Source organism: Lepisma saccharinum, chromosome 15 (genome assembly GCF_977018435.1).
Source record: "Lepisma saccharinum chromosome 15, izLepSacc3.1, whole genome shotgun sequence".
NCBI classification, from domain to species: domain Eukaryota; kingdom Metazoa; phylum Arthropoda; class Insecta; order Zygentoma; family Lepismatidae; genus Lepisma; species Lepisma saccharinum.
The window spans coordinates 41219282-41234915 of record NC_139243.1 but is presented as its reverse complement, the minus strand read 5'-3'; the positions used below and the strand labels follow the sequence as shown (position 1 = coordinate 41234915).

Here is a 15634-nt window from a genome sequence, read left to right as displayed (position 1 = left end):
GTCTAATATTTTGATGATCTCATAACCTATGGATGGTTTTAAAAAACTTATGGAAGATGCCACAGCTAAAATGTATGTAATGCTTACTACATCAGCTAACTTGAATAATGCAGAAAGGTGAAAAGAGCAAAACTAATAAAGATGCCAACCTCAATATCAATAAACTGAAGGTAAATGTGACGAAGCTTTCAGTGTAGTCAAGATAAACGTAACGGAAAAAGGCACTTGTTTTGATAAAATGACCAGATGGACGATTGTAGTAGTAGGAAGCATGTGTGGTAATTCTTATTGTGACACAATATTCCATTGTTTAGTAACATAAAATATGCATGGATAATGTTTTTTACATGATGATGTTTGAGCTGGATGATGTGAGACATAAACATAAGAGGGTAGCCAACTTGACCACAGGTTCCTTTACTAGTCTAGAAACACAGTGGCGAAAGATTTACATTCTTCCTTATAACATGAAGTCAAGAACTATATTAGAACATTTTAAGAGAGAGAAAAATGGAAAACTTAAGAATGAGGAATAGTGGTAGAGAATATTTACCATTCCGCATGTTGAAATTGGAAACAAACTTTTATGAGGTTGGAAAGACTGCACTTGGTGATGCACACAGTCAGGTAACATTTGGAGAAGTGTACAATATGTCACATAAAATTATTAGCAAAGAACAAGACAATATCTTCTAATGAAATGTGAAACACATATCAATAAGCTAACTAACATGTGGCAAACAATAGGTAAAGAATGCCAAATAGCAAAATTCACTCTCTTTATAAAATAGAATGTCCCAAATAACAGATACATAATAAAAGAACTAGATGCATTACAACTGCCAGAACTACTTTTATTTTTTTGATAACTGAATTGGAACATATCTTTTTCATTCATGACACTCAAATACAGAGTACATTGTGGAAATATTTATACTTTTCTAAAAAGTCTGATCACTTTATAAATCTCATCATGCATGTTTCAGGCTTGAATGCTTCTTGAAATCTTCCTCTGTAGCAAAAGTCTTAGAACACAACCTGCACGTGTAAGGTTTCATGGCATGCATTATTTTGTGTCTCTTCAAACTTGAATGGCGATTAAATGGTCTATGACACACTGGACATTGGTATGACTGCACTCCCGTGTGAATTACAGCATGCCTATACATATGTCCACTCTGGGAAAATCTTTTATCACATACTGAACATGCAAATGGTTTTACTCTAGTGTGAACTCTTGAATGTATTTTAAGGCCATCTTTATCTTTAAATGCTTTGTTGCAAGTAGAACATGCAAAGTGCTTTTCTCCAGTGTGAATCATGGAATGCTTTTTAAGATCACCCTTCCGTTTAAATGCTTTATTGCATGTTGAACAAATAAACGGTCTCTCCCCAGTGTGAACTCTCAAGTGGGTTTCCAGTAAAGATTTCCAAGTGAACACTTTGTTGCATACACTGCAGGGAAAAACTTCTCTTGAAGCAGGCGATTGTTTAGTTTTCCCTTCCGTTGTACACCTCGTACTCCTTGAATTATTCTTGACTGCAGACGATGTTTTTGATCCTCTAGCTTTGGCTCTAGAAAGACTCTGGAAACATCCTTTTGAAATCAAACAGCAATCTCTAGGTTGCACATATTTCTTGAATAGAATAACATCCCTTCCTGTGTTTTTCGATGAGCACCTGAAACCAGAATTTTAGAAATAAATTTTATGATTGTCAAAAAATACAAGCCATTGTTACAATTTTAAATCACTCATTAAACACACAAATATCAGATTGTTCAGTACATTTTTGGAATATTTAAGTACCATTTGTACATAAATACATACATAGAAAAAAATTTTCTAATATGTAATCACATCTTCCGAGTTAGAAATACATCTGCACTATCCTATTGATATGTTGATATACATATACGTCAGAAAGTTTGCTTAAGGTCAGCCCCTGCTCAGATCAGCCACTCGTGAGTGGTACTATTGTTCTAAGTGGAATCCAATCCATTGCACAATATATATGCCTGTGTCAGGATAGAACTCAGGACACTTTGCTGACAAGGTAATAGTTATACCTTAGTTAATATTAATAGTTAATATTAAGTTATTGAGTATTAGCCTTAGATCTTGAAATTACAAAATTAATATCATGAAGAACTGCTGTAGCAAGAAATAAAGAATAAAACATTGACATGTGCAAGACTAGGGTGACCATAATATTTTTACCCAAAAACGGGACATCCCAAGGAGGTCAGTTTACATTCCCCTATCCTTTCTGAAAAATCAATTAGGGCTAATTATAAAATTACTGTTGTTAAAGTATGAATCACATAAATGATACATCATCAACAATAAATTATATATGATCTCCCGTTGTCAAAAGGTATGAATAATTACAATTTCTATATTACTTACATAGTGTTTCTGGCTCTTTTCTGATCAACTTTTAATGTTAGACTGAGACGCTGAAGTTGAGGAGTGCCAGAAGTATTTATCAGAAGAATCAGTCTTCTTGAGAACAACTTTATTCTTCACCAAACGTGAGATTTGTCTTTACAGTTTGTATCAAGATGCAGGAATTTAAATTCTTGTTGCAGGTTTGTATTGAAACTACATGTACGCTGCCTGGAAATGCCTATTTATTGCTCTACAAATATCGGAACACACACAAAGCAGTACAACTATCTGATCAAACATTCTCGACAACAACCGAACATTTTTATTGTTATGAAGCACTTGAAACAAAAGAGCTGTTTTTCCATGGTGTAGCTATTGCACTTGTTTTAAAATCCCATCAACATTTAATGTCTCTCAAATTTAGATTTGATATCAAGCTAACTCATAGACTTTTATAAAACGGGACAAATAGTGTTTCTTTAATAATATCACAGGGACAACCGGAACATGTCTCTGAAATGGGACAGTCCCAATCAAAACAGGGCATATGGCCACCCTAGTAAGGCAAGCACAGAAAAGTAAGTTACGGAATTTTCTGATGTTGACAAATCGTAGAATAGTTTGGTAAAAATTATGCTGTATTAAACAAGAAACATTAAAAATGGCTTCGTATTAAGCTATTTAAATTGTGTTTTAAATGCAAATGCAAGTACCTTCAAGAAATGAAATGATTAACATGTAGGCTTTGTCAAGAAAAAAACAATAGATTGTGGAAGCATTATGTCAGGATCTAGGTGTCCCATTTTTATTGCAAGTGACTTTAAACGAAAATGTTTCATCCAAAATACGAACTTAAAATGTTTTAAACATATCTAAAACATTTTGAAAACATTATGTTTAAAATGGTTGATAATTTGTTTTAAAAGAAGAAAGGAGTGTGCTTTTATCATTGTTCACACAACAGTATACACCATTATAATACATTGCTCATGACAATATCAACTGCCATATAAATGCATTTCTAGTTTCATTATAATCAGGTTTTAGAACTAATCACAGCTTTTTTGCATGACCAGGCCTCATATATCTTTTACATCATAGGAGATCGATTCCAGCATGTGACAGTATGATTTTTGAATTATATGAATGCCTTCAAATCACTTGATCACCATGGTATACTAATTGCTAAGCTAAAAGTATTACTTTCGCACCTTCCGAAATAGACTGGGTTCAGTCTTACTTAACTGTGTGTAAACAAATGGTATTTTGTGTCAATGATCTCCAGTTTATTATTCCAGAACCTCTACAATCATAAGGATTGCTATTTCAATAACCAGAAGATTATTGGTGGTAAAAGAACAAAATGTGCATTAATTCCAAAAAAATCGCAAGCTGTTTTAGTTGGCTCTGGGAAAATAAAAAGTCACATAGATCTTAACATTTAGTCCTAAATTTTTTTAACTTGATTTATACATTTCAACAGACCTATCCATTTTTATAACAAAATTCTTTGGAAAAGGAAAAGTAGCATTCCATTGCATTGCCAGCACAAGCAAAATTTTAGGAAAATGCATAAAATCACCATACATAGGAAAAATATACCTTTATACCATGCTTTGGATCAGATATCGCCAACAGTTACAAGGTAGTAAAATTTGAATAAAACCAGATTCATCAAGTTTAAAAAAGCAGGAAAGAGGTTTAAAAAATAACTTAGAAATGGAAAACTGGTCTTGATAAAAATATGACCTACCATACATATTGAAGCCATAATTTGTAGTTTTCTTTTTAAGTTGACATAGCTATGCATGAAAAGAAGATGTGTTCTACGTGATCAAAAGTATCTGGACAAACTGCAAAACTTGTGTTTATCATAGAGAGTGACAAAGTACTGCCATCTATCACGTGGAACACATGGTCAGTGATCTCAGTATTTGAATTTGAATTTGAATTTTATTTTTCTTCCGTTGACCCTTGTTTAAAAGGGCATGGAAAACGTCAAGATACATAATGAAATAATAATTAGTTAAGTACATCATAACAAAAAAGAAGAAACATTGCGTAGTACATTACATCACTACACCAAAGTAAAAATGAAAAAAATACACTTCATTACACTACAATAAAAATAAAAAAACACATTATCATTGTTGCATGATTGAAATAAGAATACAATTAAAATACACCTTTTTTAGTACATTGGCCTTGTATTGTCTTGTTCCATGAATTCTCCGATACTGTAGAGAGCTCTATCTGTCAAATATTTTTTTATTGTTTGTATTTGATTATCTTTTGGAGATATCAGTTTTATGTCATGAGGCAGCTGGTTGTAGAATATTTTTCCGGCATTCATTGGTGATTGTTTTGAGATATTGAGTCTGTGTTGGTTCTGGTAATAATTATCTTTCCCCCTTGTATTGTGGTTGTGTAATTGGTTATTTTTAGTCATGCTTCCAGTATTTTGAACAAACGTTATAGCCTTATAGATGTATAGGGAGTATATTGTCATTATTTGTTTTTCCCTGAATAACTCTTTGCAAGATTCCCTACAGCCTAGTTTGTACATTATTCTAAGTGCTCTCTTTTGAAGTCTCAGTATTCTGACAGTATTATTATAAAATGATCCACCCCAAGCTATTATGCCATATTCAACATAGGGGTAAATTAGTCCATAATATATGCATTTGTTAATTTCTGTTAAATTATATTCAGCCATTTGTTTTAGCAGGTATAGATTAGATGATAATTTACTGCAGATGTTGTTAATTTGTTCTTCCCACGTTAATTTTTGATCTAGTGTTATACCCAAAAACTTTACTGAAGATACAGTTTCTATGAGCACATTGTCTATGCATAGTGTTTGTGACTCAAAATCCATGTTTCGAATTGTATTGAATATCATAAATTTTGTTTTATTGTTATTTATTATTAATCCATGTGAAGTTAAGTATTGTGCCAGTTGGTTTATGGTGATAAAAGTGTTTATTTCAAGCTTCCTAGGGTCGATACCTCTGGCAAGAACAGTTGTGTCATCGGCATAGGTGACAATTTTTGTGTTTGAGTATTCTGGTACATTGTTTATGTACAAAATAAAGAGCAGGGGCCCCAGGATTGATCCTTGGGGTACCCCCATTAACACTTTCCTACTTTGTGATTTAAAGTTAGTGACTATACCATGCATGTTGTAGCTTATTTGAGTAATTTGCATTCTGTCCTGTAGATAAGATTGTAGAAGTTCATAAGCTATCCCTCTTATTCCTATATTGCTAAGTTTGACCATAAGCAGGTCATGTTTTACCCTATCGAATGCCTTGGAAAGATCTAGATATATAGTGTTTGCAGCTTCGTGTTTCTCTAATGTTTCGGTTACATAATCAATTAACTGTGCTAGAGCTGTGTTTATTGATTTCCCTTTCTGGAATCCATGCTGGTTTCTGTTTATTATGTTATATTTGTTACAAAACTTTATAATATAATTTGATAAAATTTTTTCCAATATCTTTGAAAAAGCAGATGTTAGGGAGATAGGTCTGTAGTTCTCAATGTCTGTTGCAGCTCCTTTTTTGAATATGGGTATCACTGTGCTGTGTTTTAGAACTTTGGGGAATGTACCAAATTTTATTGAATTGTTGACTGCATACAGCAGGGGTTCTAAAATAGATTCAGAGCAGGATTTAATAAGTTCAGCTGACCATTCATCAGGTCCATGTGATTTTTTGTTTTTTAAACCTTGTATAACTTTTTTTAACTCATTAGCACTTACTTCTGGGATATATATACTGTTTGACCGATATTTCTCGATTGGGATCTCTAGTGTTTTGTCATTATTTTCATTCTCTCTGTTTGTGTTGGTTAAGTTTATAAAATATTCGTTGAATAAGTTACATATGATATTCGGCTCAATTACTTCAGTGTCATCCTTGATGACTTTTATGTTTGCTTTATCATTGTTTGTGTTTGATACACGGTGATTGTTTACTATTTTCCAAATGGCTTTTTGTTTATTAACAGACTTTTTTATTTGTTTACTGAAAATATTCGATTTTTGATTCTTTATGGCTTTCTTGAATAGTTTTTTTACATTTTTGTACTTTTCCTGGTGCTTAGTGTCTTTTGTAATTCTGAATTTTTCATATTCTATTTTCATATTACTTTTCAAAAGTACAATTTCTTCTGTTAGTGGCACTTTCTTCTTATTAGGGTATATTCTTTTTGTTGTTTTGGGACAAGCTACATTTAAATAATATGTTAAGTGGCTTATTAGCAATTCCCAGATATCATTCGTGTCAGTTAGTTGGTAAAGGTCTATCCAATTTTCCTGATGTAAGAGGTATTTAAGATAATCTATATTTTGCTCACATGTATCCCTACATTCTATTGTGTAACTTTTTGAGTATTCTAACCTTTTCCCTTGTATTGTAATTTTTTGAGACGTGTGGTCAGAGATAAGCGTATGTAGGACTTCAGCTTTAATGTGATTTGATTGTATGTTTGTTATTACATGGTCAATCAGGGTTTCTGTACTTTCTGTTATTCGAGTTGGTTCTTGAATTATTTGAGTTAGGTTGTTTGACTTCAAGGTATCCAAATATTGAGCACAGTAGTCTGCAGACAGCACGAGACAGTGGTACGGGATGGTCTGAGGAACTCATGGACTTTCAACATGGTCAGATGGTTGGGTGCCACTTGTGAGAGAAGTCTGTGCACAAGATTTCCACCCTCCTAAACATTCCGATGTTATAGTGAAGTGGAAATGTGAAGGGACATGTAAACCCAAACGCATGCAGGCTGACTTTCAGAGATAGTCGAGTGTTGAAGAGGGTCATACAGCGTAATTGTCAATCACAACCACCATTACACAGGAATTCCTAACTGCATCAGGATCTACTCCAAGTACCATGACTGTTCGGTGCAAGGTGCGGCAACTTGGTTTCCATGGCCGAGCAGCTGCCCATAAGTCAAACATCACACAGGCAAATGCCAAAAGCTGCTTCACGTGGTGCAAGGAGCATCAAAACTGGACCACAGAACAGTGGAAAACCATTGTGTGGAGTGATGAATCACGGTACACAATGTAGTGATCTGATGATAGGGTGTGGGTGTGGCGAATGCCTGGTGAACAACATCTACCAGACTGTATAGTGCCGACAGTGAAATTCAGGGGTGGCAGTGTTACAGTGTGGTCATGTCTCTCCTGGAGGGGGCTTGGCCCTCTTGTTGATTTATGTGGCAATGTCACGGTACAAGCTTGAGTCGACATTTTAACCACTTTCATGCTGACTACCGTGGAAGATCAGTTCAGGGATAACCATTGTGTCTTTTAACACAAGTACCCATCCCATTGCAGGGCTTGTGAGGGTGATTTGACGACACCACCACCCCGGACTGGCCTGTGCAGTGTCCCGATTTGTATTCCATAGAACATATCTCGGATGTTTTTCAATGCCAACTTCATGCTAGACCACACCGACCCACAACGATACCTCTTCTCACTTTGGCGCTCCATGAGGAATGGGCTGCCATTCCCCAGGAAAGCTTCCACCACCTCATTGAAAGTATGTCTGTGAGAGTGAAGGCTGTCATCAAGGCTAAGAGTGGGCCAACACAGTATTGATTGCCAGTGTTCCCGATAGAGAGCAGCCCAAACTTGTACTTCATTTTCAGGTGGGTGTGCACATACTTCTGATTACATAGAGTATATTGCACATTCTTGTACTAATTTATAAATTTCTAAAACTCAAATCACCTTCTGTTTCTAGTTTTCTTTCTGAATTTCATCCCCATGATATTAGAGCACTCCACTCCTCATAGACCTTTACTCCATGTACACAATTTTCATATTTTCTCTCTATATCAGATCTAAGCTAGTAAAATCAGTTTTCTTCAAATACACTCTCACAATAATAATTAAACATTTCAATATTGTAGATATTTCCATCAATGTTCCGTATGCTACTTTAAATGATCTATATTTGTATATATGAATGCACTTATGTGTTAATAGATTTACAGGTGGTGGACATTGAAACTGAAAAACCTGAAACGCAGACACCAACCTTTATTACTATGGTGTTGGACCACCTTTGGATGCCAGTACAGCAGCAACACATCTGAGGAAGGTACCAATAGAGGTCCTGCACAGTGGTGAGAGGGATTTGCAGTTATTCTTCCTGAAGCACACCAATGAGTTCAAGACGTGTTGCTGGAAAAGGAAAAAGTCACTGCTCACGATCCTCCAAACTACCCCATAAGGGCTCAATAATGTTCAGGTCTGGCAACTGGGTGGGCCATGGCAGATGTTCAACCTCACTTCATGCTCATCGAACCACTCTGTGACCTGTTCAGAAGTGTGTATCAGTGAGTTTTCATCCTGGAGCAGTGCGCCACCATCCGGGAACAATATTTGTAACATAGGGTGCAGATGGCCCTATAGTCCTTGTCAGTGACATGTCTCTCTAGAACAATCAATGGTTCCAAAGACTGCCACAATATTGCACCCCACACCATCACGGATCCATTCCCATGTTTCACTCTGGACACTAAGCAGTCTGGTTGGTATGCTTCGGATGGACTTCTCCACACGTAAACTCTTCCAGATGTCAGAAAAAGAGTGAAGGTGGACTCATACAAGAACATGACACATTTCAGGTCATCTAACGTCCACGATTTGCAGTGATGGCACCAGTCAATCGCTTATTAGCATTGCTGCTAGTTACAAAGGGTTTCAGTATAGCAACCCTGCCATGGATGAAGTCCTCGATGGATGGTTTTGGTAGAAACAGGTTCAGTCAATTGTGTATTCAATTCTGCGGTGACTTTTGCAGTGGTGGGTTTAAGCTTTTTGGACACAATCCTCTTCAATACCCTCTGTTATCTCTGTCACAGAGCTTGCGCTTCTCCTGGATGTGGTTCGTCCTTCATTCTGGTATGCTGTCATGACCCTTGATACTGTGGCTTTTGATACCAAACAAATATTTGCACTATCCATTACTGATGCATCAGCGAGACGAGCACGAACAATTTTCCTTTTTGAAACTCTGATCTGCTCCCCATTCTACTGCATGAAATCGAATACTCGACATGGAGATTGTGCCAATGTGACTGGCAGGCACACACCTACTCGCTCGAATACCCGCTAGGCTGTGCATTACCAACAGGCGGCGCAGGAGACCCCTTCAGTGGCATGTTCTATAATCACCGGTGTTTCAGTTTCAATGCCCACCACCTGTATATATAACTATATGTACATGGTTAGTGGAAGGTTCTGTAACAAGGCATTAACTTTGGAATTCAAAATAAGGCAATTATAATAATGATGGTGGGCCTCCCCGATGGTGCAGTGGTAGCATCATTGCCCTGTAATCAAGAGGTCCTGGGTTCGATACCCAATGAAGGCACATAGTGGTTTGGATTCCACTTTAAACTGTAGGTCAAGTCCCGATTAGCCTTACTGTGCATAAAGTGGACTTAAAACACCAAATTAATCAATCAATCAATCAACAATGATGGTGGTGATAATAATCAAACACAAACGATAAATTAAGAGGAAAAATGTCAGATATACATAATAAACGGGTCGACAAGCTAAATCTGAAAGGAGATAAATTTTTATGGCAGTATTTCCACCTAGAGAAAAATTTACCTACTTTAAAAGCAAAGAAGAAAATATCACATTCTGGGTATACTTAAGACTGTAGTGGTAGTGTGGTAAAAAAAAACTCCCATCATTAGTCCCATGGATCACAACAGTGATCCATAGAATATTATCATTTTTACTCATTATTTGTCAAACTTTCTCAACCCATTTCAGTAGGGAGGAAATTCTTAATCTGGTGCATTACATTTGGATGTGATGAAACCAAAGGAAAGTACATATCTTAGAATCTTACTGTTGTTATTTTCTTTACCAAAAATTTAAAAAATATCTTTTTGGTGGTCTGGTCACATACACTTCACACATTTATTAACAAATTTTAGGAACATACATATAGAAATACTATGTATCGAAAACACTCCCATCAATGGTTGCATGGAGCACTATTGTGCCCCACTGAAATATGAGCTCTAATAAAAAATCAACAATGGATATATTTCAAATAACAGCTGAATGAACATAGTTTCTGGACTGTTCCAGGAAGGTACACTAGGAGCCAAAGGTCAAGAGTGATGCCAAACTGCAGTAGCATGTGGAAATATACGAGTGGATCACTATTGTGATCTACGCGACCAGTGCAGTTATAATCCTCACTATCTTGTATGAACAATACTGACCACTCTTTGATCCACAATTTGCATGTTATGGGGCGAACATGGGTTCTGAATACAGGTAGGTACTCATAATCACTTACACGTTTTAAAATACTTATGTCCAGCAGCAATTGGTAAGATTGTAAAATATTTTATGCATTTTTTGTCCTTCAAGCAAACATTAACCCAGACAATAGTCACGGCAAGTGACCCTCTTGTTAGCCTCCAAATAAAGATCAATTCTGATCTTCTTTGGAGCTTACAGTTCTTCAGTGAATAGCAGTAAATGGAAACAACATACTTTACTGGAAAGCTTCAATCATCTACTTTTACTAAGCATTATTACAAACATGGCTTGTTTTCTTATTATAATGAAAAAATCATTTAGTATGTGTTTTTCTTGCATTTTGCAAGAACTTCTAACTTGATACTGTATAGTTAGGTTGCATAATTGCAAATCAAAATGAAAATGTTAAAAAAAAGAGGTGATCACTTTTTTCATCTGTATTATGAAGTTTGAGATGTGTATCCCAGAGAGAATTTTATTTTGCCAATGTAATATGGCAAATGAGACCATGAAATACGCATGTCACATGTGGCTTGTCTCTGAATCCACACGTACGTGATGTGCATGAAACAAGTTCTATTGCGTTCATTGGATGTGACATCAGGGACACAGGGAGAAAAAAAATTCTAAAGGCCATAAGATGATTATAATTTTCATTAAATTATATAAATACACATGCATTAGCATTTTATTATTTCAGCACTTTTTGACAGAATTTCTAATATGCAGACACAGCACAGCATCTCACAGTTCTTGAATAATGTTCTTCTTTCTGAAACACACCATTTTACTCATTGTCTCTTTCTCATTTACTTTACATGAGACTTCCTCTCCATACATTACTACAACTTTGTATGTGTCCTCATGATGTAGACTTATAACTATAGGGGCGTGGGGTATAAATGGTGGACTTACTTTTTGAATTTGAATTTAAAATTTTGGGTGCATCAGCATGTAGGCTATTTTACACCCGTCACTTTATACGGGGTCCATCCCCTTACCATAACTAATATATCATAATTGCAGTGTCGTGTTACTAAAATATTACATATTCTGGCTTTCGTTAAAAGCTGAGGCTGTAAAGGGGCACTCAGCACACACAAGGAGAAAAAACAAAAAAAAAACAAAAAAAAACAGGACAACACACACAAAATTATACTGGCCATAGGGCCAGTTGCCAGAGCCTCGTTTGTCTGCAAAATGCAGTCCAGGGTTTACTATGTGGAAGTGAGGTTGACAATTGGATGCACTACGTAGAAGGTCCCCCATACACCCCATGGAGACTTACTAGAGGATGATATATACCTAGCTACACTATTAAGAATAATGCTTAAATATTTTTTAAAGCAGCTAAACAGACAGTGTTGGAAGTTAGCAAAGAGAAAACTAAATATATGCTTACAGACCGAAACCAAGTATTAGGTAATAATCAAAATGTAATTATTGATAACAACTCATTTGAATCAGTGTCCAAATTTAAGTATTTAGGAGTAGTACTAACAAATAAAAATGATATTAAAGAGGAAATAAAAAGAAGCAGACTTAATTTAGGAAATGCATGTTACTTTTTTTTCTTCATAAACTTTTATCTTCTTGAATAAGAAAAACTAAAAGTTAAAATATACAAAACAGTAATTTCACAGGGAGGTGAAATTTGGTTGGTCTCTTACATTAAAAGAGGAACACAAATTTATGAGAATTAATAGAATTCTTTGGAAAATATTTGGATCTAAAAGGGATGAGGAGAAAGGTGAGTGGAGTAGGTTACATAATTTAGAACTGTATAATTTGTACTCATGTGCAGATATTATTAGAATAATTTAATCAAGGCGACTTAAGTGGGCAGGCCATGTGGCACAAATGGGAGAGGAAAGAAGAGTTTACAGGATTCCTATTGGGAAACATGATGGTAAGAGGCCTGTGGGAAGGCCAAGACTAAGATGGAGGGATAACGTTGAAATGGACCTAAAGGAAATCGGTCAGGATGGAAAAGATTGGATTGATCTTGCTCAGGATAGGGACAGATGGAAGGCCTATGTTGCTGCAGCCATACACCTTGGGGTTTAAGAAGGCTAGAGGGTTAGTTAGTTAGTTGTATGTGTCCTGACCATGAAGCTTTTTATAATTGAATTTATCTACGAATTGAAATGCTAAAGAAATATCCAAGGGTGTATTGAATATTTGAGGTCCATAAAATGACTTCGGAAATTTCTAACATGTGATGATATGGCATGACACTTCCATCACTTGCAGAGCAAAGTGAAATTAATTTTCAGCTATAAGAGTTGCCGGGGCCATATCCTTATTTTTCTAATGGGGTCCAAGTAGAAGGAAGTTCTAATTACAACACAATGCAGTTAGCTGTTACAGTTTGTTTTGATTTCATTTGTACGGAAAAGAATGGTGGGATTTGCAATTCAATTATTGTAACGTAAAAGGAAGCCAATTTTAAATGCTACATTTTCAATTGGTATTTCAAAACTATTTCACACCCCCACCTGACATGCCTTTATCTGATGTATGGTACTTTCAGAACACAAAAAAATGAATGAAAATATACATATGCCTATTATTAATAATTATCTTCACTCTCCAACAATTGGAAATAAAACACATTATACAGAAATCTACTGATATATCTAATTAGAAACATTTCAAAAGACTGCAGGTGAAAGGTAAAGCTACCCCCTGCACATTGCAACTTGCTAAGAATGCATATTTGCGAGGTTATGCTCCAGCCACTTTAATCCCTCCCCCCCCCCCAGGTACCCATTCATTGCAGGCTGGGTGAACTACAATCACTCCATGCAGTGCCATTGCTGGACAAATTCCATATGATTGATTGAGTTAGTGTTTTAAGTCCACTTTATGCACAGGAAGGCTAAACGGGACTGGACCTACAGTTTAAAGTGGGACCCAAATTCCCACACGAAATCACCCACCAAAAGAATTGAATCTGGGCCTACCAACTGGACTGCCGCAGCTAGGAAAGACTAGCATGATCATTGAAAAAATACATTTATGTATGTATTTGTTAGCACAGTGTTTCCTTTAATGACGGTATAATACTCAGCCTTACCATAAATACTGTCACTGGAAGGTGACTCCTCTCCTGCTATTCAAGATCAACAGTTCCTCCCATGAGAAGGACCATGTGAGTCATTGCTAGTTGAACTACAGAAGTGATAGAACATTTTTTGGTATGGGGCAAGTAAGAAAACCGTGTGATCCTCTATAAAGTAGGGAAGTCAGTGGGCAACAATTTTCAAGAAGATTCGAATCTCCAAGAGGTATCGTACTATCCAGTGTTTCAGTGAATGATAGGCCCAGGTAAGGATGGCCATGGTATGACGGTTTGGAGTCATAATTCCCTTGTTCATACCTAACCTATAGAGATTGTTCGTTCATTTAATGAATGCACTTAGTGGTTTGTAGGATTCACGAGAGATGGTGTAGAACATAACTGCGTTAGATGATTTGTTTTTACTTCCAGAACAGAATCGAAGTAAATTGGTTGATAAACAAATTTTGTATTATCGTTCATAAGAATTCGTTAATAGTAATTATTGATCCCACACACCATTGTTGTACTCATTTTGCAAATTCATTATTAACATTGCTTTGGTTGTGATTAAATTTAAAGAATCGGCCAGATGCGAGTCCGCGGTGATGGACAGCTCGGCAGACCATTGCATGAAAGTTGCGTGCTGCTGATGATATACCTTTATTAAAAAAGTATATCTAGGAATAAAGGTCCAAGTGTTCTTTATAATTTAAGTTTGAGAACACGATGGAACGTGTGTATGGTTTAACAAGTAATTCCTTGGTTCGTGTGTTCAAGAAATTTTAATCGATCCTGTGCCGATGTTCGATTGGAGATGGAAGTTATCGATTTCGGCACGCGGTGATGGAAATGGACTTCCGGTAAAGGAGGAAATGGAGTGAGGAAAGAGAAGACACTGCAGTTAAGGAAATTGTCATTGTTTCCAGCTGTTTCTGTATGAATCCGACGTCTGCTGTTATGATAAAACGGTGGATGAAAGCATGGAGTGGAAGTACAACGCAGAAAAACATTGGAGGTGAGTCGAACTCTCGGCTTCCAGAGAGGAAAAGAGTGGACTCGTGCATGCCGGATTCTTCGTCCCCGAGACACAAGGTAAGGAAACTAAATTTCCTTAAGTGACGTTGAGAAGAAGAAGATTCTCGCAAAACGTGGTACCTACGGATACACAAAGTCGACGCTATGTCAAAAAAAAAAAAAAAAGGGTTGTGTGCACACATAAAACGAACTATTCTCGTTCGAGAAACGAATAGTACATGCCAAATAAATTAGGAACATGTTCCGGGATTAGTTTTACGTCTATTCTACGAAGTAATATGGGCTTTCGTAACCAATTTTATGTAATATAAAATGTGCATGCTAACACTCGTAGGTCACAAGTCAATGTTAAAAGACATATTGGCAACACCTTTTTTTTTAAGGGAATATATTTATAATATTACGGTTGTTGGAAACGATCATGTACCCGTCCATACACGTTGGGTAAAAGTTTAAATGGAAGGTGGTCAAACTGTGTTATAAGTGTATGTGGCCTAATGTCGAATTAGTTCAGACTGGATGATGTAAAATTAAACGTTTTAATGTACTGAGTTTGCATGCTAAACAATGGTCACTATTTTCTTTCTTTTTTCTTCTTTTTTTTTCTCTCATTTTTCATATACACAACAGTTTGAATGATCTTTAAGATTTAAGATCACACTACAGAATTTTGTGAGTAAGCATTTCGTTTCTTGTAATAAACATAAGCTTAATTAACGTCCATGTGTTGTAATTTCAGCTGTTTGCAAATAAACTGTTCCATGTCAACAATAACACATAATTATGTATGCTAATTGAGACATTCCTTTTCAGTGGGGGGACCCTCATGTG

The 15634-nt window shown here is 36.0% G+C and overlaps 1 protein-coding gene across 2 annotated transcripts in view; it reads right to left on the bottom strand.

Moving 5' to 3' along the window:
• Nucleotides 1–829: 829 nt before the first annotated feature.
• LOC145999687 (uncharacterized) overlaps nt 830–15634 on the bottom strand; it is a 112774-nt gene continuing 97969 nt past the window's right edge. For both annotated transcript variants that reach the window (XM_083136901.1, XM_083136899.1), the window contains exon 4: nt 830–1680. In XM_083136901.1, coding sequence (XP_082993027.1) covers nt 972–1680 — 709 coding nt within the window. In that variant the 3' untranslated portion in view covers nt 830–971. The remainder of the gene's footprint in view (nt 1681–15634) is intronic.